General features: G+C 38.3%; 1 protein-coding gene across 3 annotated transcripts in view; it reads left to right on the forward strand.

Moving 5' to 3' along the window:
- The window catches only part of PTPN12 (protein tyrosine phosphatase non-receptor type 12), a 77242-nt gene that overhangs the window by 22743 nt on the left and 26943 nt on the right, over positions 1 to 27556 (forward strand). For all 3 annotated transcript variants that reach the window (XM_065049161.1, XM_065049160.1, XM_065049159.1), the window contains exons 2-11: positions 10884 to 10992; positions 14497 to 14573; positions 15607 to 15702; positions 16758 to 16796; positions 17584 to 17655; positions 20463 to 20522; positions 22904 to 23046; positions 25102 to 25168; positions 25787 to 25864; positions 25968 to 26066. In XM_065049161.1, the coding sequence (XP_064905233.1) occupies positions 15679 to 15702; positions 16758 to 16796; positions 17584 to 17655; positions 20463 to 20522; positions 22904 to 23046; positions 25102 to 25168; positions 25787 to 25864; positions 25968 to 26066 (582 nt within the window). In that variant the 5' untranslated portion in view covers positions 10884 to 10992; positions 14497 to 14573; positions 15607 to 15678. The remainder of the gene's footprint in view (positions 1 to 10883; positions 10993 to 14496; positions 14574 to 15606; positions 15703 to 16757; positions 16797 to 17583; positions 17656 to 20462; positions 20523 to 22903; positions 23047 to 25101; positions 25169 to 25786; positions 25865 to 25967; positions 26067 to 27556) is intronic.

The following is a 27556-nucleotide window of genomic DNA, read 5'->3' on the forward strand; positions in this document are numbered from 1 at the left end:
GCTGAGTAGAAACAAAACCAAGATATATTCTCCATGGAACTTAACACCTCATTCCACAGACTAAGATTTCTTTGCTCTTGACTTCATAAAGAGTGTGGGGACAAAAGTTTTGATGGTAGTAGATTAAAAAATTTATCAGGGAGCATTGATGTGGTTAAACAAACTAAATTTTCTTCAAAGACAGAGGTTTAGCCAATACCTATTTGGATCCTTATGCTGCTTGTTTGTATGAGTTTTACCTGATCTGTATTGGTTATATAGCTCTTCCTTTGAATGCTTGTCACAGGTGCTTTTGGCTGTTTAAGGATGTTATGTTAAGGCAAGAGCACTGAAACTGAAGAACTATAGAGCTATAACCAGTGGTGACTGGCCCAGCGCCTTGCAGGTGACCCTGAAAAGAGCGTTGCTGATGTTTCTTTTAGCTGTCTGAGCTGGAATAAAACTTCTTGCTTTAGGGATATTCTTTGTGGAACAAGTCTCAGCTTGTCTTTAGGTAACTCCTTCTACTCTTGCATGGGTTCTGCTGGGGATGCTGTTGCTTTGGTATCCATTCTTATCACATCACGGTTGTTGGGTTTTGACTTCCCTGAGAAACTTTAAATCTTGTCTAGGGAGGTAGGACAATGTCGAGGGTTAAGATTGCAGGGTGACAATAAAACCCTGGCAGATGTATTGTTAACCCCCTCTCCCCCCTTCCCACTCAGGACAGGCGATCGGGAGGGAAAGAAGGACAGAGAGAAGAGAGTTGGAAAAATTAACAATGTTTTACTAATGCTACTAATAAGAATAGAGAAAATAATACAAAATATACCAAACCAATCTTGAAAGTCTCAGCAACTGCAGAGCCGGCAAACCAAGTCCTGGACTGGACTCTGCAGCCAACCGGAGCTGGATTCAGTCTGTCACTAGGCCTCAGTTCGCAGGGACGACTAGCAAGGTCCTCTCCTAATGTCGGCCATAAGTAGAATGGAAAAAGCAAAGGCAAAAGGGACGAGATCCTCCTGGTCTCCCACTTTTATATGAAGTATTCACGTGAATGGAATGTTATACACAGTTGGTCAGTTTCTTGGTCACCAGTTTCTTGTCACCCCTCTCGCGAGATGTCCATCCATGCTTATCAATAAGTTTGCATTCCATTGCTAGGTTTAACAAAACGTGTCTGGTTCTCCAGGAAAATGCAGTTAATATGAAGGCTTTAGCTGACAGGCAAATTCACTGAAAGAGAAACTTGTTTTTAACAAAACCAGGACAGACAAGCATCTACTTTGATCTGTTTTTCAGGTGAAGGACACTGTTGACAGCCAATGGTAGGACAAGGGGCAGTGGGTTCAAACTGGAACACAAGAGGTTCCACTTAAATTTGAGAAGCAGCTTCTTCTCAGTGAGGGTGACAGACACTGGAACAGGCTGCCCAGGGGGGTTGTGGAGTCTCCTTCTCTGGAGACATTCAAAACCCACCTGGACACATTCCTGTGCAACCTCATCTGGGTGTTCCTGCTCTGGCAGGGGGATTGGACTGGATGATTTTTTGAGGTCACTTCCAATCCCTGACATTCTGTGATTCTGTAAATTCAGGTGTCGCACTGATGGTGTCAGCATTACACCCAGAATGTCAAAATTTGACTTCAGAGCTAGTGTGTCTAGACAGAGGGGACTGTAGTGTGGTCACCTCTCCTGGGTGAGTCAAAGGGTGGCTCTTCAGAGCAAGTTCACCTGGACCTATAACCAGTTCTTGGTTTTAAAGCAAGCAAACAAAACCCACCTGCAGCATCAGCATGGCAAGTTGATCCCGCCTGTCTCCTACTTGCTCAGAGACTTGCTCCTGGTAAGGCTTTTCAGCAGAGCTCTGCTGTGGCAGTGTTGCAGGTTTACCACTGCTGCCTAAACCTGTAGCTAAACTGTGCCTAAGCCCTGTTCTGTAGGATGCTGCTGAAGGTGGAGGGGTTCTGCATCTTTGTACCCTGGTGCCACAGGAGATTCCTGCCACCAAGGAAATTTGCATGTAATGAAAACTGGACTGAGTCTGACAGTTCTTTTTGCAAGTTTTTTATAACCATCATATTATAAGAACTTAAATTTCTGATTCTGACCTGAATGTAGAGTCAACCTAAATGAGACATAACTATGGATCCATCGGTCTCATCAAAAATCAGGAAGACTGCTGAAATGCTGGTGATAAAATCGTACAAGTACTACTAATACAGTTGATACCTAGTGTTGTGACAAAAAGGTAGAGAAAACTGTTTTGCTTCCTTATATCAAGATATTTTACATTCAGTAGATCAGCATACATAGTTATTCTGCAAGTGTTAAGATTTTAAAGAAATTTAAAGATTAGTATTTATTTTTTTCACATAAGAAACAATCATCATTTGCTGTAAAATGAATGGTGTTAGTTGACTTAAGTTCAACTACTTGTGAAAAGTGAATCATTGAGGAAATTGGTATAGAAGACTTAAATACGAAGATGGCGTATTTCATATACTACAGTTAACTGAGCTTTTTACTGTATTTAGATGTTTTCTGCAGTAACAAGCTGTAGGAATTTTTGCTGATAGGTTGGTTGATTCTGTTGAGACATTTCATCAACTAGATTGTTGTAAAAACATTCTCTGAAAATAATTTGCCTTAGTTTTCTTTAGGAACATCTTTCCTTATAATGACATAGCACGGTAAGATGAATAAGAGCTGTATATGTTCAAAGAGACTTTAAGGAAAAATCAAGATTGATGTGTTTTTAATATACTTCTTCTGTCAGCATGCGCAAACTCACCAAAACCTAGGACTGAAGGAATAAGAGGAAAATAGTGAATCCAGTGAACTGGAAATTAAACTTGTGAGTGTGGGGGGGGGGGGGTTCCCTGGTTATGAATGTTGTTTCCTCGTTTGTTTTTTTAAGTGCTTTACTTCCTTATGCCGTTTATATTGATGGGTAGGAAAAATCATCTTGTGGTCTGTTGCATAAAATCTGAGGCTTATTTCTGTTTTGAATTATCAATAATTGTTCCTGAATTGCTTTAGCACTGTTAAGATGCCTGTTGTTTGTAGCGTGCGCTAATTTTAAATACATTTTCTGTTTCTGCTTCAAGACATGCTGCCCGGCCTTCAACCCAAAGGAGTCTGTTTTCTAATCGCATGGTTTCAGACTAATAGAGATGTTTGTGTTCTTTACTCATAGCCTATAACTGTCACTGCTCTGTTCTGCACGTTTTCACTTAACGTTCACAGTAGGCTCTGCAATAAATTGAGTGTGCTAAGGAAACAATTTTGTTCACAGAAAGTGATAATACCAATTCTTGCATGCGTAATGAGTATGTTGCAGAATTATCTGAAATATGAGAACATACTTCAGTAACTTATTAACTAAAACTTGATTATGCTTTAGTAATGTAATGTTTTGCTTTGTCTGCTTGTTTACTTGCTCATCAACAGACCACAGATCTTTTTATTCTTCTCCATCCTTGTAAAACAAGCCCATTACTGTCAGTAGGTATGTTGCTTAATTAGTATGCTGAACGTCAATTAGCTGCAACTGTAATTGATAGTACTGCTAATTGAAGCTGGGATTAATATGCAGATAGTATAAAAACAGGTTCATAAATGAGGGAGAGAAAGACTTTTGAAGTAATCAGCCCGCATTTTGTTGCTATGTCTGCAAAGCTATCTTTAGTTACTAGTGGTGTGGGAGACCTCCCTGGTTATAACTTTTTTGTTAGGGAAGACACTGATGGAAGGTGTTGGTCTTACTCTGACAGTACCTAAATCTTGAGAGTATGCTGCTATTTTTTCACCTGTTCCCAGTTTTAATCTGATACCGAAGAAAGGATGAACTGCTTAACTGGCTCCTTTCAGTATTGTCATTTGGCCTTCTCTGCATGAGGACCTGCCAGTGTTGTCTTCGTTGATGACTGCTGCTTTATTGGATATGAATCACCAGTTAAAGCAATAACATGAATTCCCCTCTTCCCTGAGAAAATACCAAACCGAGTTAAGATGTTATAAAGTACACTATACTGTCTAATATGGAAATGATGCTGTTCTCAGTTCCTTGGGTAATTTTGGAGGAATTTTTATTTTATGCAGGTCACAAAAGCTTCCTCAAGTGCAGGGGGGTTTTTAGACCCGTCATTGCCCTGCTGTGAAACATGGGTGATGGAGCTCCCAAGAGACTGTAGTTACCAGGTTTGTCTGTTAATCACTTTGGCAGAGATTCCCTTGGAGCACCGAGAGCCTGTGAGTGAGGAGGTGTTGCTGGAAGAGGGTGCCAAGGTAGTGAAAACTCCTCCTCCTGTGTCTTGTTCATTCTATCGGTTCTGCTTGTGATCTCCTTTCAGGGCTTTATTTCAGAGAAATAGGTTAAATCCAGACTGCCAGCCTGTTCCTTGCAGCCAAAGCCATCTGTGAATGCTGAGACACAGTGAAGATTTTCTTTTACAGAACCAAGTCATTCTCCTTTCATTGTTTATGCTTGAATAGTGTTTGGGAAGGCTTTTTTCCTTCCATCGTGAGGGCTAGGAATTCTTAAAAATAATTTTTGCCTGAGAGCTGACAGGAGTAACTGGGGAAAGGCTGATGTGTCACAGGTGCATGCTGTTTTTCAAATACTTCTAAGGCAAAGTGGCGAAAGGGATACTCTGAAAATTAGTTTTATCTGTAATTTAGTATGTATTAGTAGGATAACTAATTGCTAGCTTGGACTCTGTTGACATTGTCTTGTATGTAGGTCTTTTAATTCTGTGTTTATTTGCAACAACAGATGCCAAGTGTTTCATGTATGAATGTAAACCACAGAGATAGTTGGGGGACTTGGATGCAAGAACGATACCTGCAATTATTGTGGACTCTGCATTATTTGCACTTAACAGTGCAGGAGGTAACCCAGGGTATCCCATTTGGGACAGCTCAGTGTTCATTCAGCTCTACTGGATCTGACTTTCCCAGAAACTTGGGGCAGGCAGCTCTTGTTCTGGCAGAGTGACTGAAGGAAGCCCAGCTCCCTGTGTTCATTTATTCCCTGCTATTCCAACCTGGAGCTGCAGAGATACTCCTGGCTCAGAATAGTCCATCCTCCAGTTGAATTTGTTAGCATCAGCCTGTCTTGGTGTTTCCCCAGAGCCTTTGGTAATAAGAAAGTGGTGTAGGGAAACTCCAGTTGGATTTGTAGGGGCATTAAGATAAAATACTTCTGGAACCAAAGCAATTTTAGAAAGTCAGAGCCTCATTTGAGCAGTGCTATATCCGAGATATAAGTCTGCACTTGAGTTGTCTTTTGACAAAGGCATCTGTTTTGCATCTCTGTGTTCATAATCATAGAATCACAGGATGTCAGGGATTGGAAGGTACCTTGAAAGCTCATCCAGTCCAATCCCCCTGCTGGAGCAGGAACAGCCAGATGAGGTTACACAGGAATGTGTCCAGGCGGGTTTGAATGTCTCCAGAGAAGGAGACTCCACAACCTCCCTGGGCAGCCTGTTCCAGTGTCTGTCACCCTCACTGAGAAGAAGTTTCTTCTCAAGTTTAAGTGGAACCTCTTATGTTCCAGCTTAAACCCATTAGCCCTTGTCCTACCATTGTTTGTCACCGAGAAGAGCCTGGCTCCATCCTCGTGACACTCACCCTTTGTATATTTGTAAACATTAATGAGGTCCCCCCTCAGTCTCCTCTTCTCCAAGCTAAAGAGACCCAGCTCCCTCAGCCTTTCCTCATAAGGGAGATGCTCCACTCCGTTCATCATCTTTGTTGCCCTACGCTGGACTCTGTCCAGCAGTTCCCTGTCCCTCTGGAACTGAGGGGCCCAGAATTGGACACAATATTCCAGGTGTGGTCTCACCAGGGCAGAGTAGAGGGTAAGGAGAACCTCTCTCGACCTACTCACCACCCCTCTTCTAATACACCCCAGGATGCCATTGGCCCTCTTGGCCACAAGGGCACAGTGCTGGCTCATGGTCATAATATAATAACATTGGTACAGAATCTGAAACCTCTGTAATCTGACAACAGATAACCAGAATATAGTTATTTTGACATTTTTGTGATAGTTTGGTTCACATTGATCCTTACAGGTATGTTTTTCTTACTGTATGAAAGTACTAGGAAATTAGTATTTATCAAAATTATTAGAGTGAGAGCACAGTCGGACATAATTTATCTGTTTTCCTGCCCCTGCTGCTAGTAAGAACAATGCAATGTCAAGCTTATGACAGAAATAGCTGTCTTATGAAATGAGTGCATTAATACAACATTTTTGAAGTATTTCCAAGTATCTTCTTTTATGCTTTGATTTTGAAGGTAACTGTTATGGAAGCTTTTCTTTGGTTTTCAGCTCTTTGAGTATTTCTATTTTTAGAGTGAATTCTTCAAATCTCAATAGGCAATATAATTTTTTTCTTTAATGCACAAACAACATTTCTTTGGTACTAAGCATCTTGTCTTTACAGGCATTCTAAAATAAAAAGATTAAACAGATTGACTGTGTAAGTCGGAGATCTGTGTTTCCTGGAGTGACTGGGCTAAGCTCTTCTTAAAATGATAGGATTCCACAAGCTGGGTTTGAAAAACTGGTTTGTCTTTTTGTAAAAAACGCTGAAGTAGACTTGTAGTAAAGACTGGAAAATCACTGTGGAAGTTGGGAGTATGTTTCTGAAAAGCAAATTGTTTCAGAGGCTCATCCCCTCACCATCACATGTGGGAAGTGTTCGTCACCGTCCCACAAACCACTTCTGTCATGCAATGAATAAGCAGAATTAAACTTGAGCTTTTCTAATGAGGATGGAACTTAAGGCCTTGTGAATGTAGTTCTTTAAGCATGATGAATCATGAATATACACTTTTTGACCATTTTGTCCTTAAAAGAACATACAAATGAAGATTTTGTGATACCAAAGTAGCAGTTCCAGTGAATACACAAGTCTTATGGAAGCATCTGCTGTTATCTGCAGAGGCACCAGGCTGGATCTCTCTGTCCCTGCTGTTGGCGTCTGAATATCTTCTGGGAAGTGATTTGGTGGTTTACTGGCTTTACCCAAATGAATGCTGCTTTGTACTGTGGACAGTTGTGTTGGATTTTTTGTGTTTTTTATATGTCTTATGAATTAGCATGGAACTGGGCTGTGACAGATCTTACTGGCTATCTTGTCATCAACTTACCATAGTCTGAACAGAATTCTTTCTTCTGTTTTCCAGTCATTCTGCTGTTGAGTACATTCTCCGCCTTCTGGTCGCTCTAGGCTGTACCTGGGAAGCCCTGAACCTCTCCCATCCTGCAGCAGCCTGTGTGCGCACATCCCAAGAGCTTTCTGCAGAAATTGTCTGTGAGTGTAGGGCAAATTCTTGAGTCTGGCACCTTTCCCTTCCTGTGGTAGTTCACTCAAAGCTCAATTTTCAGAATTCTTTCCTTACTCTTTAGTCAATTCTTCTTCCAAAGCATAAAGTAGACATTGTTCTATGTCACACATAGTACTACAAACTGTGAAGAGTGCTACTTACTCTTTGTGATTGCTCTCAGGACTGCACTTAGAGCTGTTGTGTCACAGAACAGCTGGCAAGCATGCATTTAGCATGAGCCTTAAAGTATTTTAGGAACGGATGTGTGTTAAAATCAACCTGTATTTAATTTCTAGTTTTTGCCTGAGAGTCAGGGTATGCTAAGCTTACTTTCCAGTCTGTTTAGCAACTTTTACAGCTATTGAATCATGCAGGGGAGAAGGCTATGCTGAATTCTTGTAGCACCACTTTCTGGAACACAGAAGCTGCTACTCATCACTGCAGCCTTTTTGGCTTACAGTAGGTCCAAGTTGTATCTGTGGAAGTGTTTATTCTTGTATTTCTTTAGAATGGGGTGAAGCAAAAGGGATCATCTTCCTAGGGTGCTTTTTGATACCCAACCTTTTTCTCGAGTCACTTCCTCGAGTGTATCTTTTGTCATGCAAAATAGTTTGTGCTTTGACTCAAGGTTTTTAGAGGTCTTATTTCTTTTAAACTTCTATTACTTTTTCTCATTTTATTTGTCCCATAAAAAGTGGTAAGAGAAGAAATAAAAAGAAAACAGAAACAAGCACAGGCAGTGTTTTTTAGTTTGACGGAGTAAGGTCAGTGTTATACATGGCAATATTTCTCCCATGTGCAGTGGTGTTCTTTACATCAGTACCGTGTTACAAACCAGGTTTCTGTGTGTGCTCTGCATGGAAGCTTCCTCTTGCCTGGAACTGTTTACATGTCTTTTCACAAATTGAATCTTCCTATTCTTTGTTGTAGCAGCGTTTTTAGATAATTTATTTAGCACTTCAATTACTGTGCGGTCAGAGACTTATTGTCCCAACTCCAAATACTTACTGTTTTTTCTTCACTGACTAACATTGCAAGTTTTTCAAGAGCAATGCACCCGAAGAAAACCATCCCATGTGCTAATTCTGTTACTCTTCTTAGTGTTCAGTGATTTAATCTGTGATTAAGTCCTTGGAGAAGAGAGTCTGAAAACGGGTACTTCTTGATTTGCCTTCTTTTTTTAGTTTTACCTTGCCATTGGTTTTGCTCTGTAAATACTGCTTTTATGGATTGTTAGATGGATATTATTCAACTAAATGCCAAGTTTTATCTACATTGGCATATAAAATTAGCTCTTTTTTCACTATATCCAGACAAATTTTATGGAAGTGTTTTTTCTTTTTAGCTGGTAGAATTATTGGAGGACTTGAGTTGCCAATGGATTTTTCCTTCTTTTTTGAAAAAAAAGAATTGTGCCATGAGTCTCCCAAGTGTTTTAGTAGTTTTAGAAGAACTCAAGAAGAAAACTGGCTTTCCAGCCAAATAATTGTATTTATTATGTCCTTCTGCTTGTATGTTGTTGCATAGGAAGTGGTAAAGAACATGTATATTTTTAACTAGCAACTGCCTGCCCCCATTCTCCCCCTTGACCAAAAGAAAGTAAGCCATGAACATTTTGGAACTTCAGCCATCATAATCAAGCAAAGGTGGAGGGAGTGCAACATGAACAGTCTCTATCCTTCTACACATGCAGAATACCATTCAGCGGAAATATTAAACTTCTTTGAAGTTATGTTCTTGCTTTTCCTCTTGATCATAGAATCATTTCAATTGAAAGAGACTCTCAGGATCACAGAGTCCAACCATAACCAGACTCTAGCACTAAACCATGTCCCTAAGAACCTCATCTACACATCTTTTAAACACCTCCGGGGTGGTGACTCCACCATTTCCCTGGGCAGCCTGTTCCAATGCCTGACAACCCTTTTCATGAAGAACATTTTCCTAATATCCAATCTGAACCTCCCCTGGTACAACTTGAGGCCATTTCCCCTTGTCCTATCACTTGTTACTTGGGACAAGAGATCAACGCCCTCCATGCTACACCCTTCTTTCAGGTAGTTGTAGACAGCGATAAGGTCTCCCCTCAGCCTCCTGTTCTCCAGGCTGAACAGCCCCAGTTCCCTCAGCTGCTCCTCATCACACTTGTGCTCCAGGCTGCTCACCAGCTTCACTGCCCTTCTCTGAACTGGCTCCAGCACCTCAATGTCTTTCCTGTAGTGAGGGGCCCAAAACTGACCCCAGGTTTCCAGGTGGGGCCTCACCAGTGCCCAGTACAGTGGGACAATCTTTTTCCCTGGTACTGCTGGTCACACTGTTCCTGATACAAGCCAGGATGCTGTTGGCCTTTTTGGCCACCTGGGCACACTGCTGGCTCATGTTCAGCTGCTGTCAATCAACACCCCCAGATCCTTTTTCCCCAGGCACTTTCCAGCCACTCTTCCCCCAGCCTGCAGCGCTGCCTGGGGTTGTTGTGACCCAAGTGGAGGACCTGACACTTGGCCTTGTTGAACCTCATACAGGTGGACTCAGCCCAACGATCCAGCTGGTCCAGATCCCTCTGTATGGCCTCCTGCAAGAAGATTGTGATGTACCTCACCACTGTGTTGTCAGTGTAGATAGGTGGCTGGTTTTGGAACCACACAGCTTTAACTGGAAGCCAGAGTTAACTTTGAGTTCTTCAGGTTACATTTTAAGTCTGGATGTCTATAAAATGTGAAATAATGAACGTTCATGGCACCTTCTTATTTTTTTCCTCAAAGAGAATTTATACTCCTGTCTTCCTCCTCAGTTTTAAGGTTGAAAAGGCCTAATTTGAGTGGGATGATAAAAGCTGTGTTGCTTTTGTTACTTCCTAGGTTGCTTGAAGGCATGGTCTGCGTTTTGTTATCTGAGGTTTGACTGTTTCAAATGTCTAGGATTTTAAATAGATGGAGGGGGAAAAAATGACATTGTGAATACAGCAGACCTCCTGTCAGTCATCTTAATTGCGAATACCTCGTACCTGAGAGGCAGAGACCTTTCTCTGGGTGAGCCTGAAACTCAACATGATTTGGGCATTAGGAGGTGATGCCTGTTACATGTCAGAATTTGCTTTTGGTTTAGTTGTCAGTGTGGTGGAAGCCGTGGGTTTCAGAGCAAAGTACCTGCTGCCAGCAGCTGTCCCTGAGCCAGCCTGCTCTCTGCTCCTCCTCCAGCTGTTCAGAGCCATAACAGATTTTTGTGTTTCATACAGGTATTCTTAATGTAGTTGTTACTCGGTAACAGGGCAGTGTATTTCCTAAATAAAATACAGCCATACTGCTGCTGTAGTGGCTTTTCCAAAGTTCCGTGTCTCGTCATGTGTAGAGCTGATGTCAACTTGATTGTAAACTCCTGATGATCTAAAAATATTGTATTATTAGTTTGTGTTTTTTTTTAATTTCATCTTAGTGAATATTGTAGAAGGAGAGAAGAGGTATTTTTGAGTGATCTTCTTACAGTTCATCAATGAAGCTGATACCTAGTGATGTTTCTGTTATCTTGAGACTTGAAAAGATAACATAAATATTTTATTTCAGAGGTTGAGAAGATTATCAACAAAATACAGAACAGAGAAGATCTACCCAACAGCTACTGGAGAAAAGGAAGAAAATGTTAAAAAGAATAGATACAAGGATATATTGCCATGTAAGTCTGATTTACATGCTAATAGAAGACAAAGGAAAGTGCTTGTTATTCTTAGTGTATTTTGAATTTTACTATTTAGTTCTTACTGAAAAGAAAAATTGGAGATAATTTCTGAAAGATAGCTTTTATAAATGCTTTATTTTTAACTTGGCAGGCAACGTAAGTGAATGCTTGTGTATTTTGTTAGGTGAGATATCACCTAAGGATAAAATGTGTGTTAGATTGCAAGCCATATGAAGCTGATATCTTTATTTTAGCTTGGAATAGTCTAAAACTTTACTTGGTACTGACTGTACTTTTTCCTTGGGAGCATGTTGTTCCTGGTATAAAACAACACATGTCAGCAGAAACTCTAAATGAAATTTAAGAAGCCCTAAGGAACCTTGGTTTTGGGGTTTGAAATAAAATAGATCTCTGCAAATGATGTCAGAGAACTTCCAGTGCGTGATTATCTTTGGTTTGCATTGTGCTAGAGCCCAAATGAAATTCTGTTTAATGTTCAAACACAGAAAAGGAGACACAGAGCAGAAGTTAAAATTTAAAACCAGCAAGTCGTGGATAGAACAGACTAGTGATCTCTAGTGCCAAGATCACCTGTTAGCAGCTCAGGTTGTGTAGCTCCTGAGGCCATGGATTTCAGCTGTTCTTCCTGTGCTTCTCTGTATGAACAGCTGACAGGTTAAAGGAAAGACCTCTGACAAATGCCATTTTTCATATCGCAGAACATTAGCAGCAGGTACAGCTTCCTCTGCTCAGCTTTCTCAGAAGTGTTAGGAGGGTTATAACCCATAAGAACTGGAAAATGGTCTTAAGTATCATTAGTTTTCATTTTCAAAATGTGTTCTAGTAATAAACTCCATTGTATTAGTGTGTTATAAATTGTTGTGTGCTCCATGTTTCTAGTACTGGGATTTTTACTGTTTATCAGCATTTGGAGCAACACTTTGAGCAGTGAACTTTGCCTCAAAGCCGCAGGCCCTGTTTAACGAGACTGTTTAACAAGAAGGGTATGGTGCTTGCTGCTGCACTGAGAAGGGAAGGCATGTGTATTCATATTTTGCTGGAGAATATATGTAGAACATAGTAGTAAATAGTACTGCAGCAAAATAGTTAAATAGCATTGGGTTTGTTCTTTGTTGTTTTATTTTTGTTTTTTGTTTGTTTTTTCACTTGGGAGGAAATATTTAGTGGTTGGAGTGAAAAAGAGAGGGCAAGTTGTTATTGTTGCCTTATTATTAAAACTTGATATAATCTTTCTTCTGTGCTGGCATTTTGGTAGATCATGAACAATATAGCGAAATCTTGGTAGCGCCTGGGCTGAGTTGACAGAACAATAGCTAGTGTAGTAGTGAATGGCTGCAACTAGAGTGGTAGATATGCTTTCCTTCCATCTGCACAAAAATAAAAACACAGTCATTGGGATCTGAAAGGGTACACAGATCACAGTGGGGAAAACGAGCAAATGTCAAAGGAGGCGGGGGGGAATAATACTTTGCCTATCAATTTATAGATGTAACTTGTCAACTTACGGATATAACTTAAATGGAGATTAGTGCTGTATTCATCAGAAATTGTTATTGCTACCAGAGAGATCAGTACCTCAAAATCAGTTCAGTACTTGAGAGGAAAAGATGTGTGCATGTTCACATGACAGTTTACTGACCCACCTGAAATGATAGCTACATGAAACATGGTGTTCACTGGTTACCAGAAGACACCAATTAGTAATTGCCAACTGAGCCCTTAAGCTATATATAAATACCTGAGTTCTTAATCTTCTGAACTGGGAACCTGCAATGGAACTTTCCCTGGGGAATGCTGTCCCAGACCCAGTACTGAAAGAGCTGAGCCGTAGTGGATACAGGCAGGTTGGAGATGTTGACATTTGGAAACCGCAATAGAATTTTGGACCTGCTGTTCTGGGAACATAGAAATCCTCATTAGCTTACCACTTTAATTAGTTTAATCTGCCATTTAGAGCTAGTTTTTGCTATTAAATCTGTGATACCATTGCATGCTTATGAAGTGTTCTTGCTTTCACATTGTATGTGTGAGAGTATAATACAGTGTAATATGTTTTAAGGGTTTCTCCAGGCCTTTATGTGAGAGTGTGTTGTCTTCCATCTGTTATCTAAATGTCTTGTACTCTACACTTGAGCTTTTTTTAGGAAGCATTACATGGTGATGCACACATTTTTTGTGTATTATCAGCACTCCGGCAGAAAATTTCAGCATCTTGGAAGCAAGTGTCTTGGAAGCTTTTGGGAAGAGCTTTCTTTTCAGAAATATTAATAACTCCTACCATGTACTTCTTGTAGACATGGTTCCCTGTTCTATTCCAGTGATGGTTCAACAAAAAACAAACAAACAAAACAACAAAAAACCACAACCAAACAAAAAACACCCCACCACATATCCCTTTTTTAAATAGACTTATCTTTTTTTCTTGAATTTAGCTCTAATAAGTCTTAGCAGCTGTTCTGTGGTTGAGGAATTGACCCTGTGAGCAGAATGTAACAGATATTACTCAAGCAGATGCTGTTTCTGCAGATACTTCTGTTCCCCCAGCTTGAAAATACTTTTTTGGTCTGGATTTCCAGTTTCTTGTAGTACTAAATTAACAAAACCAACCTTTATTGTAGAGGTAGTTTGAATGGGGTTTTTTCTGTGCCAGCTAGGAAGTGTTGGTATCAACAAGAGCTGGAAGGACTGGTCAACCTGTCAACCACCTCCTCTCACAATCACCGAGTTGTTTCTGTATTAAAGATGCACTTAATTTTTTTTCAACACCTAAGGGAATTCCAAGATGTTTAGTTTATTCTGTCAACAAGTAATAAAGGCTATTTTTAAGACTGCTGAGGATATTGGTCTCCAAGGATCTACTGTTTTATAAGCAGCTTTCTTTGAGACAGTCAGTAATGAGCGAGGCAGGAACTTGCTATGTCAAAACGCCCTAAATGAAGGTATCTGCTGTTTCTAGTTCAGAATTGCCCCAGCAAAGGGCATAGCCCAGCATTTGGGGGACAGATCAGCCTGTGCCAGAGCAATGAGCCCTGGGGCACGCTTCATGCAGTAGTACTTGATGGACTCGCCCTTGGCAGGGCGTGCAGACCTGCCTGCTGCTTTACCTGTGCCCTGGTGCTTTATTCCTTCGTGCCTTTAATTCTGACCATCGTGACCTGTGCTAATGCTGTGTAACTGCAGTGTCGATTGCTTCTGATCGGTTGAATTTTGCCTCTTTGTAATGAATTGCTCTTAGAATTCCAGTAGCTGGTGCTCTGTGAACCTGAGCACAAGAAGCACATAGTGGTAGGAGCTGCTTTGCTCATCTCTACCTGGGTTGGTTTACCCATAAATTGACTGACTTGCTTGTGCGACTTATCTTTGGAAAACATTATTTAATGCTTAATTTCTTGCGTAATATAATAAGTACTATATATATTTATTTTTACATATTGATTTATGTGTTGTAACTATTGTTTAAAAAAATAATTCTTCTTTTAGTTGATCATAGCCGGGTTAAACTGACCTTAAAAACTCCCCCACAAGATTCAGACTACATCAATGCAAACTTTATTAAGGTATGTACGACTATCTTGAAAGTTTACAAATTATTTTTACCCTTTTATTTCATGTCAGTGCAGCTTTAAAATTATAGTCTGAGACAAGAATTTAAAGCTGTGAGGGAAGATTTTCTTTTAATATGGCTTGAATTAAGTTGTGAACATTACATCATTTATAAAGCAAATTTTATGTTTTAATATTACTCTAAACGTGAGTATAATTTATAATACTTCATTCTGAAGTGTCAGGCAACCAAACTTGAACTTTATACCATGGGAATATTCAGATATGATTGTTTTAACAGTTGTTACTGTTAATAATACCAGATTCTAAGAGAGGTTGTTTTTAGGGATAATAAATAAGGTATTGGATCAATCGTATATGTTAATATGCACTTCTTCCTGTCCATAGCAGAAGTGTGGCAATGGAATGACGTGACAATCTTAAAGAGAAACCAGAATTTGGCTAAAAACCTGTTACGCTTTTGTTTCCAAGTGTGAATATCTTGGATTTACCTTGTAGCCTATTCTGATAGTGCTTCTACATAGTCATGCTTATTGAGATGCAGGTGTTCCTATAACCTTCATTTATTGAACGTTCAGCTTGAAAAGCTGTATGTAAATGTCTTCAAGCTTTATATAAAATGAACGTTTATATTTTTGATTTTTGAAATGTATTTCTGGGAGGGGGGAACTTAAATTTGTTCCAAGGGATGCTTTTTGGCACAAAGACTTCCAAATTTTCATCATTAAATGTTTGAGTAATAAAGAAAATACAGACTGAAAGGGAATCCTCAGAAGCTGAACACACAAACTCAGTATATTCTGTTACATTCTCTGGCTGCACAGTAGCTGTTATAATCTTGGGCTTCCCTAAAAACACCAGCAAAATTCCCCCTAATGTACATAGGACCCATATTTCATATACACCCTTCCTGCTGGATCAAAAAAAAAATTCTAATTTTACGTTGTAATAAACTAAATACTTTCTTTTATTCAGTGCAGATAAATTTTATTTATAAACATTAATAGCTCCTTTTTGCAATCCTAGGGAGTACATGGGCCAAAAGCATATGTTGCCACCCAGGGACCATTAGCAAATACAGTAATAGACTTCTGGAGGATGATATGGGAATACAATGTTGCCGTAAGTACCTTCTTAAAAACCACAATTGGCTGTTACTTTATTTCGTGGCACAGTGATTGTGTGGCTCTTGCCTGAGCTGGCTATTATTATTTAAAATGTTGACAGTGATTTAGTCCGTTTACTTCTCCCTTTTGTCATTTAAGTAGCATTCTATATATCATTTATGTTATAAACTAAATTTAATAATGTAAATTCAAGGTAATTGTTTTATAAAATGAGTATGAAATAAAGCATATTTATGAATAGATTGGTGCTCGGTTACATGTGTCCTGTAGGAGACCTTACAACTGTGACTTAATGTGGACTGAGAAAATCAGATGCAGAAACAGCATGTGAAACAAATAAATAAGCCTACCTTTCTATTTATGCTAATTTTGGATTACTTGTTGGTTTATATATTCTGTATCTGTTTTTAAACACCTGTTGTCAGGAGTTAACTTTTAAGTACTGTTAAAAATTGTTTCTGAAAATACTTTTTATCTGACATTTAAATCCTGGTAACTTATTAGACAGGTTGGATCAGATGATCCTTGGGGTCAGTTCTAAGCTGGTATTTGATGATTCCATGATATTGTAACAAATAGCTTATCAGTTGGTGTATTTATAGTGTGCTGTTCACATTAGTGTATGTGAAGTAGCTTTATCTAAGAAATCTGATTCTTGTTTTTTAAATAAGTTTCAGCACCTATTTTAAGCAAATATAACTGTTTCTTCCAATCTGCAAACAGTTCTATATTTTTATAAATAAGTTTAGACCTTATAGTTAGGCTGAATAAATAAATAAATAAATGAGGCGTTTTTACGGACTTACAATAAATTCAAATTAAGTAGCCTTAAAATGTATTAGTGTCGTTGATGATCTTGTGTAGGATGAAATTTGGATACTACTGTAGAATTAAAAGAGCATGCATGTGCAGGTAGGAAAATAGTAGTAGTAGTAGTAGTAACCAATTAAGGAGTATCAGTATCTGCCCAGATAGAAGCAAGCAGTGAAGTGCTGGTGAATTTACTTGATCGAAAACCAGTTAATTTCAAGCATCTTTTTTTCTTTTCAGATAATTGTCATGGCCTGTCGAGAATTTGAAATGGGAAGGGTATGTATACTAACTACAAAACTTAATAAGCGTTGCTTGTTTTTGGCGATATGGCAATACCTGTGAAGCTTCATATGGCAAATCCGTAACTGTAAAAATTATCTGCCAGATTGAATGAGAATGCCTATTCTTGCATTTGTATGTGTAGAAAATAGCGAATGTGACTGCTTATCTTGGCTCTGCTTATAGTGTTACATTATTATTTAGGAATCATCTCAGTGGAATATATAGGTTTGTAGACAGAATGGTATCAATGGTCTGTTTCTGGTCATGTCACTGGAAAAGAAATCCTCCTCTGTGGGATGTTGGCCAACTATCGAAATCCTGAGTCCTTTAGCATTTCCTGTCAATCGATACAGCTGCAAAAACCATATTTTAAATATCTCTACTATGTTTTTATGAGCAGAGAAGGCAAAAAGAAAAAGCGGTCCGGAGTAGTTGTGAACTCCAGACTTTCAGAACAACTCCAACTCTTAGCACTTCCCCTTCTACAATGAGTGCTTGTGCATGTGTAGGCAGGCATACAGTTCACGTCCTAATTCACAAAGCGTCTTTTGCCTGTATTGATTGGTCATCTGGGGTTTTGGTTTTCTTTTGGTATCCAAAAGAAAATATGTTTTGCAGTCTTAGAAGTCCCGCAAGGCACCGGGACACAGATGTCAAGGAAAAGCACCAAATAAGAGAGAGAATAAAGCATTTGAGGTTATCATTCTGTCTGCTCTTGTTCTGTTCATCATCATCTTTCAGGACTACACATGAATTAAATTAGGATTCTTTGCTTTCACAGAAAAAATGTGAACGTTACTGGCCTCTGTATGGAGAAGCAGCTGTAACTTTTGGACCGTTTCGTGTTTCTTGTGTAAGTATAAAGCTTTATAAATTAATTTTGAAGGATTTAATGCGTTTGCAACTTACAAACTCTGTTGAACAGTTATTTTATTCCGAAACAAATGTTTTTCAATTGTTTGGTACCAAATCTTACACAAATAGTCTCAAAGGATTGCAGTGAAAGACAATGTGTGTATCTTCATTGTGTGATTTTTTTTGAATTTTCTGTCATTTTTTTTTTTTAATGAGAAAAGTAGGGAACCCTGGGTCTTGTATCTTTATGTATCATTTTTTTCTGCTTTACTTGGTGTAGTTTTCAATGTTTGTACTATACTGAAGAAATGAACTAATATTCATGCAGCTGTTTTAGTTATGACTTGTGCGTTGTGGATGTGCATGAGAAATTAAATTAACACTGAAATAGGTTTTCTTTAAGTTACATAAAGTTAATTAGCATGAATAAAGAAAATGGAAACTTAACTCATAATGTTTTAAAACTTGTTTCCGTTGGCAACAGATACAGGTTTATTTGCAAATACTTCCTTTGCTTCTAATGTTGCTTTTAAAATCAAGCCAAAAATGAGGAGCAGATACCGTTAGGTTTGAATCTTTTCCTAGAGAATTCCCAGGGGGTAACTGTCAAGTAAGTCATGACTGCAGAAAGATGGAGCAAACCTGAGCATTTCCATTGCATGTTGTGTCAGCCTTATCAGGAGTTCTGATCTCTGAGCATAACTGTTAGAGCCTCTTCCAGTTTTGATACTTGCGAATTAATAGGCAGGGAGAGGGACTGTGGGTATTTCCTACACCTATCACAGTGGGGAATCGAAAGTAATCATTCTTTTGGCACCTGTCATCTCAGCATCACACAGGAGTGTGTGCCCATGGGGTCTGCAGTCATCTTTCCTCAGCAGAGGAAGCTGGATAATCCAAAGTCATTTTCAGGGTATGGCTGAGGATGCACTGGCTGAAAAAATCAGTATGATCAGCGTTCCTCAGGTGTGGGATAGTACCTGGTTGCCTTTGTACACGCCTGTTTGTGTTGTTATTCCTTCCTGCTTTAAACACGTTTGTGGCCTGTTTGTCCAGCTTGTATCTCTTGGAGTTGTGATGGCGTCATCGAGGCTGCATTTCTGGATGATGCCAAGCACAGTCCGGTTTATCACATTGTGTTCAGCGACAGCCTGATTGCTTAAGGGAAGAGAACAGAGAAAAGCCACTTATAAGATGATCCTTCTGCTTGTTGCCAGCTTCTAGTGATGGACTAGCAGGATTTCCTTAATTGAGTGTTGCCCCTGGGTTATCAATATTTTTATGATGCAGCGGATGATAAATTTGGCCAACTTTTTGGATTTTGTTTTTTTTGTCACTTTTTCTTTCTGGCATTAACATCATTGTGGTGTTGGAAGAAAACACATTCTTGTGTCTTTATTTTTAATCATGCCACATGGTAGTTTAATCAGGTTCTATTACATTCCATCAGTTACTATTATGATGTGAATGAAACCTGCCATTAAAGTCTTGAGTATAACTGTTGTCAGTATAAGGGATTTTACTGTGAACTTTTTACACTGGAGCTCATGACTGGCCATAGTTGTTCACTTGTTCTAAAACAGTGGAATTGATCCATTCCTAACTGATCTCAAAACTGTGTTTTCTTCTTCTTAACTTAAAGCTGTCTGGGTTTGGACAGGAATAGCTGCTATTTTCTAGCTGAAGTTCTTTAAGTTGTTCAGAAAGAGCTAGCCTGCCAATTCATCAAGCTGTTCTTAATCCCACTTTGAAATTGTCTACAAAGAATTAAATCTGGCCAGGAAAAAATATAATTATGAATTTTAGTCTATAGAGATTCTGAGCAGCCTCTTCATACCTTGATTTAAAAATTGGCTTATGGATTTGGGTTTTTATGTGGGTTTTGGGTTTGTTTTTTTAAGAACTGTACCTGGTGGGTGGTGGTCACATACCTGGCAAGTATTTGTTTGGGTTTGTGTGGACATGAATTGATGGTATGTGTTACCTTTGGGCACCGTGCTGCCTATGGGCTCCATTGCTTCCAGCTGTGCACTGCCTCCTTTAAACCTGTAAAATAGGGCAATTGTTTCCTTGACAGAAAATGGTATATTCCTAGTAGAAGATAAAAATATATTAAAGCATATGTGGTCTCCCTAATTCACTGTGGGAAGCTATAATGCTAAGCTTTTAAAGGTATCTTCAAATTTTAATATTACCGATACTTTAAGTACAGTAATATTGTTTGGTGTCTACTGTATAATCTTTCCTTGATGTTCCAAAGGCAGATTTGAAAATTCTGGGGGCGTGGAAGCTATGCACAACCAAGATAATGGTAGTGATCCATTCAGATGCACCCTTAATTGAAAATAATTGAGGGGAAAAAATGAAAGGAGATGTCATAGAATAGAGCGATAAGAGACTGAAGTTGAGACAGCAAAAGCATAGAATATAGAAGGATGGCTCTGGGAGGCAGCCTGTAAATCCAATAAACGTATGGAGAAATAAAGCAAAAGAACTACTTTGAAATACTCTTGCAAGGTTTATCGATGGTTTCAGGACTAAGCTAGACACTTATTGGTATGAAAACTCACATTTTTATTTGAAGTAAAAGTAGCATCTTTCACAGATGTTTTGTGTAGCAAATTGAGTTGCTACTGTTTTAAAATCTATGTTTTGGTTCCCCATCTTCTGGGAAAATAGTAGGTACAAATGCAGTAAATTGAAAACAAAAAAGAGATCAGAGTTTCAAGTTTTGGATTTTAGGTAGGTACTGTATGCTGTATATTGTTCTATTTTTCCAATTCATTACTGGTTTCTCATTTTTAGGAAGCGGAGCAAGCAAGAACAGATTACTTCATTAGAACATTATTACTTGAATTTCAAAATGTAAGTATATGATTCCTTCCAGTCTCAACTTCAATGGTTGCTCAAAGGTCTTAAATGACACAACGGAGAAAATGCAGGGAGAATATCTTCACTTTTTTTAGGTGCTGACTCTGTATGCATGTAAATCATCAAGTTTAGAAGTGGTGTTAAAAACTTCATATATGAGTAGTGAAACTCTTTACTTGTGTGGTATGTGTGATGGGCTTCAACAGCATGTTAACAACTAGAAAGCTTCTGTCACCCTTGGGGAATTTCAGTTTCCCCAAACTGAAAATACAATGTCAAACTCAACTGTTTGCTCTAGTTATCTCTTTTGGGGGTAAAGTATGTTAACTTGTTAGAATTTGTCCTATAGTTTTATTGTCAAGAGGGCTTTACACTGTTAAAAGATCTGTCTGATGCCCATTCATGTACTTGTATTGCCAAAGAAAAATTAAGCGAGAATGACAACAGCTTAATAATTTATTTTTCCCCCAAGTTTCTCATCCTAGCTAGTAAAAAGTTAGTGTTTTTGGAATTGAAATAGATATGAAAAATATGACGTTTTCTTGATTAAATTGAGATGCATTGTCTTTTTGCTTGGAGAACTTCAGAATGGGGGAATTGTGTGCAATAATTCAAGGGTCAAGACAGATTGTTTTTTAGAAGTGAGCTCAGGACTTTGGAATTCTTGAAGGTTTGATATCCTAGTGTTCAAGACGTAGAATCAGCTCACCAGACAACTATTCTGGTAAACCAGTTAGCTTATGCTATTCGTTAAGCTGGCAACTGTAAATGATATGAATCAGTCTCTTTATGGAAGAAACAGAGTTTATGCATCTTAGTCAACACTTATGACGCAAACTACTGTAAAATATGAGATATACTTCATAACTATGTTATGTTAATTGTGAAAATTGTCATGTTTTCAGTGAAATAAAAGCACTTGCCTTCTCGTAAGTGTTAAGAATGAATGATTCAAGCCTTTCTTGCAAACTTAAATGTCAGATTTGAGGTGTCTGTTTACTTTTCTGAAAAGCAACTGTTGTGAACAACAATCAGTGTAGAGCTGTCCTGCAAGAACATGACGGTTGACAGTGTATTTTACAGAATACCTGTTGTTTTAACTGACATCCTATACTAAGAATTTATTTATTACAGGTTAGTCTCACAGTTATGTTTTGTTTAGCAGTGCTTTATTCCTGTTCAGTAACTGATATCATAATAGTTGTGAGAACTGTTTAATTGTGAGGGGTGTAGTTTTGGGAGGTAATTTTTGGCTGCTGTAGCTTGCCCAGTGCCTGCAGTGGGATGCATGAACTTAACTCACTTCTGTGAGGGTATCTTGAGTGCTCATAATTGACCATTTTATTCAACTTTTTAGATAGCGGAAATTAACTGCATAATAACTGTGGGGTTTGCAACATTTATTGAAATGGTGCACTTAAAAACAGAACTGAGAAGATATCTAAAACCTCAAAGCAGAACCTAGATTACTTTTAATATTCTAATGTCATGGCAACTGGCTACTTCAGAAACTGTAGCTAATTTTTATTTTGCTTATGTACAATACACGTGCAAGTCATGTTCAGCCACGTGACTTCCATGAGTTCTGTTCCAGTTAATTTTTAATAGGATGACTGCGAGCTACATAAAAACGAAGTAGTAACAAAAAGCTACAGTTTGCACTCAGCCTTTGATCTTGGCAAAGAGCCCGAGGTTGTTGTTCCTTTAAGGAGTAACGTGACTGAAAGGATTGACAAGAGATGTTGATATTCAACCTACGTGGCTGATAAAATCATCTTTCCTCAGCCTTCCTTAACAAATTTGCTTCAGGATTTCTGTGAACACACATTTTGTTTATGACTTACGGACTCTTCATTTTATAATGAAGAATTTTAAGTGTAGCCTTGGACTGGGGAGGAAAATACGGATTTGGGATAGGAAGTAATGTCATTTTCAGTTCACTTTCTGGTTTTCCAGAATAATGAAAACTTTTGTCACTTGTGAATTTTCAGTGGAGTATCATTCAAAATACTGTGCAAAAGTAATGAAAATTCATATAAATATACGAAGTTATTCTGCTTTCTAGGAGAAAAAAACTGGTTGACTGAAACTTGAAGATGATTAAACTATAACACCAGGTTCTCAAAAGGTGGCAGTAAAAAGGAGGACTATGAATGTTCACTGTCATCTTTAGTTTCCATATAAAAAAGCTTTTTTTTCCCCAGACAGTTCTGAAAAATCACCAGTTTTTTCTCTTTAAATATAATTAAGTGAAAGTTCTTTGTGGACTTTAATAGGCAGCTGTAACTTTCATGTAGTTCACAGAACTATTTATTTCATACCAACTCCTAAAATAAGTCTTATCATTAACACCCCTTTCCCTCCTTCTCCTTTAGGAGACTCGTAGTGTCTATCAGTTTCATTATGTTAACTGGCCTGACCATGATGTCCCTTCGTCTTTTGATTCTATTCTGGACATGATCAGCTTGATGAGAGAATATCAGGAACATGAAGATGTACCGATTTGTATACACTGCAGGTATCAAATATATTTATTTTTAAAAATTGTATATACATTTTCATTTTTTTTGAAGTCTAGACTTTCTGGTATGAGATGCATTGATTTGATTCTAAATCACAACTTCTGTATTTATTTTCATTTTGTAAAAAGTAGCATTTCTTCATGTCAAAACTTGGCTCAAAATCATAGTCTTTATTGTCTTAAAACTCATGCCACAGTGAAATTTTGCTTCTATTTCAGTTTAAGACAGACCATCAATCAGAAAAGAATTAGTCATTGAAAGGGAAACCATTTTGTAGTTTTTAAGAAACTTAAATCCTCATTAAGACAAAACAAACTTTGAAGATAGTTGCAAATCAGATATGGGAGTGAAGGTTCCACTCTCAATAGGACAGACTACATAGCAGGTGCCATCCCTACCTGAGGACTCTTCTGTCAGTCTTCTAATATGACAAAAACCATCTCTAATCAGCAGGCTGTAGTTCTGGCTTGGTCAGTCTTTGCTTCTGAGCAGCAGTTTCATCTTTAAACTGAAATCTGGCTGACAGAAGGGCTGTTAAAACTAAACTGACATGAAGATGTTTTGGTGAATTGTCAGTTTCTGATAATTTCTCTGATACTTTTTAAAGCAACAGAAGTTTATGTATTCTATGTTAGAAAAACTGAATACAGTTTAATAAGCCAGGAAGACCAGTGGCATCCTGGGGTGTGTTAGAATGGGGGTGGTGAGTAGATCGAGAGAGGTTCTCCTTCCCCTCTACTCTGCCCTGGTGAGACCACATCTGGAATATTGTGTCCAGTTCTGGCCCCTCAGTTCCAGAAGGACAGGGAACTGCTGGAGAGAGTCCAGCGTCGGGCAACGAAGATGATGGAGTGGAGCATCTCCCATGTGAGGAAAGGCTGAGGGAGCTGGGGCTCTTTAGTTTGGAGGAGACTGAGGGGTGATCTCATTAATGTTTAGAAATATGTAAAAGGTGAGTGTCATGAGGATGGAGCCAGGCTCTGCTCGGTGACAACCAATGATAGGACAAGGGGTAATGCGTGTAAACTGGAACCCAGGAGGTTCTGCTTAAATTTGAGAAGAAACTTCTTCTCAGTGAGGGTGACAGAGCCTGGAACAGGCTGCCCAGGGAGGTTGTGGAGTCTCCTACTCTGGAGACATTCAAAACCCACCTGGACACATTCCTGTGTAACCTCATCTGGGTGTTCCTGCTCCAGCAGGGGGATTGGACTGGATGAGCTTTTGAGGTCCCTTCCAATCCCTGACATTCTGTGATTCTGTGTGTAGTGTCAAATTGTTGGAGACTTAACTTTTTAGAGCTTGGTTGTTCTCTGCAAGTGTCTGTAGAGATCTACTGTCTTTAGCTGCATCCTTTTTTAACCTGTCACTCTTAGGTAACTGAGGTCTAAAACCATGCAAAACTTACTTAGTGCTGAATCTGTTTCACTTTGTCCTGTTTCTGGTGGATGTTGGGTGAATATCAATATAGTTGTGAATGCTGATTCTTTACATCAGTATAATTATAATGTAGTAAATGTGTGTGCATTGTAACTGTCTGTAAAATAGAAAAATTCATACTATTAGGAAGGCTAAATGTGATAGTTCAGTCATTTTTATAACTTTCATATTTAGGGGGTTCTTAGGTAAAAAGCAGAAAGTACAGAAGTGATACTAAATGAGAAAAAACTGTAAGAAGTCTTTAAACATTTTCTATTCTACTATTTAACGTATCTGTCATTAAACTTGGGCAAAATCCCTCCTGTTGAAACAGTGATAACTCAATTGTGTGGTGAAAGAGGCAATAAAAATATCAGCGTTGAAGGATCTTTCATGATAGCAGTTCCAGTTGGCTATGGAAGACTTGCATTAAAAACTATAATACTCCATTTTATACTGCTTTTTTTTTAATTTTTAAGACACAGTAGTGTCAGGTTGAGGGAGTTTAAAATGATAGTTGAGAGATTTTAGTACTTTGGTTTTTTTTTTGTGTGGACTCTGGAAATATAAAGCTTATAGCATCTCTTCAACAAATTGAATTGATTTCTAACACACCTAACCATTTATGTTCATAGTGCAGGGTGTGGAAGAACAGGAGCCATCTGTGCCATAGATTATACATGGAATTTGCTTAAAGCTGGGGTAAGGAATCTTAAAATAATAAATTTTGTGGTATTCCATCATTTCCTAAGTGATTGACCTCCCAAATATTGTAAAATAGTGAAATGTTTAAGATATCCTGGACCTCTTGACAGGTTGGGTGTTTAGTTTAATTGCGTTTATGCTTTAGTATAGACTGACTTTCCTTTGGCAACAAGTTTGTATATAAAAATATGTCACTTTACAGTTCTAAATATTTTAAAAATATATTTTGATATGAAGTGATTTTGAATTCAACTTTTTCAATATCTCTGTTTCATCTTGCAGCTCCTAAAGCCTGATATTGTACAAGGATAACTTCATTCTGGGCTTTTTAGCTTGTGAATTGTCATTCATGTTGCAGTGTCATGAATTCTTTCATTGTATGTCTCATTTTCAAAATACCTGAAATGCTCTCATGTGGTCTAAATCAAATGTTTAAAACCAGTTCTGGAGATGAATTGCTGTTTTTAAAAAAGAAAAAGTAATAGCTGCAATGTGGAGAAAACAGATCAGTTTTAACTGCAAAAGTTGAACATATTTTTGTATGTCTAAACAACTTTCTTATTGCTGTCTGACAACCAGTTATGTCAGCGTAATTGATTTCCTTCTGTTTTTCAGAAAATACCTGAAGAATTCAATGTATTCAATTTAATCCAGGAAATGAGGACACAAAGGCATTCTGCAGTGCAGACAAAGGTATCTTTTTTTTTTTTTTTAATGAATCTTTATTCTATGGCAATATAGCATTATTCTTTGTAAAGATCTCATGCATTTATTTTTATTTGATAATCTACTACAGGAGCAGTATGAACTTGTCCATCGAGCCATAGCACAACTGTTTGAAAAGCAACTGCAGAAATATGAAAGTTGTGCAGACTGGAAGATTGCAGATGGAGTGGTATGTGTCTTTCCCATATGAGTTTCAATCAGTTGTAGCTATTGGCTTCTGGTTTAGTTGTGTGAGGTACAAGACTACCTTACACATCCATTTGAGTATCGACCCAACTTGGAGCCTCACTTGAGACAGTGGTTTTGCTCTTCTCAAAAAGCTCCCTTTTTATCTCTTGAGGGTGTTGACTGGTGTCTGTTGTGTATAACACCTGCCATTCCCCAGAAAAGTTGTAGGTTTTGTTTAACTAAGTTACAACCCAGAATGTATGTTTGGTTTTTAAAGGAAACAAACTCTGATACAGAAAGTTTTCAAATAACTTTATTAAGCATAATGTGATATCCTAATGTTCCTTCCCAGATCTTATTCTACTTGCAGATGCTACAGCATCTCTTGCACTGTGTGCATGTGAATGGTTTTAATGATGTTCAATGGAAACATTTCCAAATAAAAGAATGTGCCTATTTAGATATATTATAGCTGGTTATATAGAAGATACTACTGAACTGAAGAGGAAATTTTCTTTCATCTTTCATTTAATGTTTTGATAGGACTCTGAAGAGCTGGAGTACTCTGTAGGGCTGGTTTCATGGTTGTGTTGTCCAGTTGCCTTTCCCATTTCAAGCAGTGTTTGAAAGGAATTGAGTTACCCGAGCATTGTAAGCAGCGTTTGCCAGTAACATCACAGTAAAAAGTTAATCTGATTGGCAACGAGTAGCAGTATTCAGAGGCAAGTAGCTTGGACACAATCCTGAACGTGTGTTCCTGTGAACTTGCCAACTTTGCTCTGCTGGAAACAATACTGTAAAATGTCAACAAAAAAACACATGCAGGGTTTGAAAATAAACTTGTAACAGGATTAGAATTTCTATTAGAATTTGATGGGATTCACAGTTATGTACAAAATGCACATATGATATAGTATAATGTCATAATTGTATACTCTTACTATACAGTTATGCATATTGTGTGTATATAGAACTGTAAATGTGCTTAAAATAATATGTAAAGAAAACTATATGAAGAAAAGCTTTCTTCAGATACCAGCTAGAGTACTTTCAACAGTGCCCCCAGCAGCCAGATTTCAGGGCAAAGATGAAATTGCTGCTCAGAAGCAATTTTTTTCTGATAAGGAAAGATTCAGTTGCTAAATTTGATAATCGGAACCATTTTTCTCTCTCTCTCTCCACACCCTCGTGGTAGGACTCTCTTAAATTATCAGGCAATTAAATTGGAACTGAGTCTTGGACTCGGCCCCGTTCCCACTGAAACTCTTGATCATGTTGTCATGTATCTGGGGCCTTTAATTACGTGCTTCTTGCCATCATTGGTGTTGTTAGCACTGCCATGAAAATATTACACTTGGTTTTCTATTTGGAAGCCTTGAAACATATTTGAGCTGCTTAATCTTGACCGTCTGATAAGATATCAGTCAGATTTGTATCAGTAGAATATTTTGTGAGTTACTTGAGAGGCATCTCTATGATTTGAAGTGAACC

This window comes from Columba livia, chromosome 1 (assembly GCF_036013475.1).
Source record: "Columba livia isolate bColLiv1 breed racing homer chromosome 1, bColLiv1.pat.W.v2, whole genome shotgun sequence".
Lineage (NCBI taxonomy): Eukaryota > Metazoa > Chordata > Aves > Columbiformes > Columbidae > Columba > Columba livia.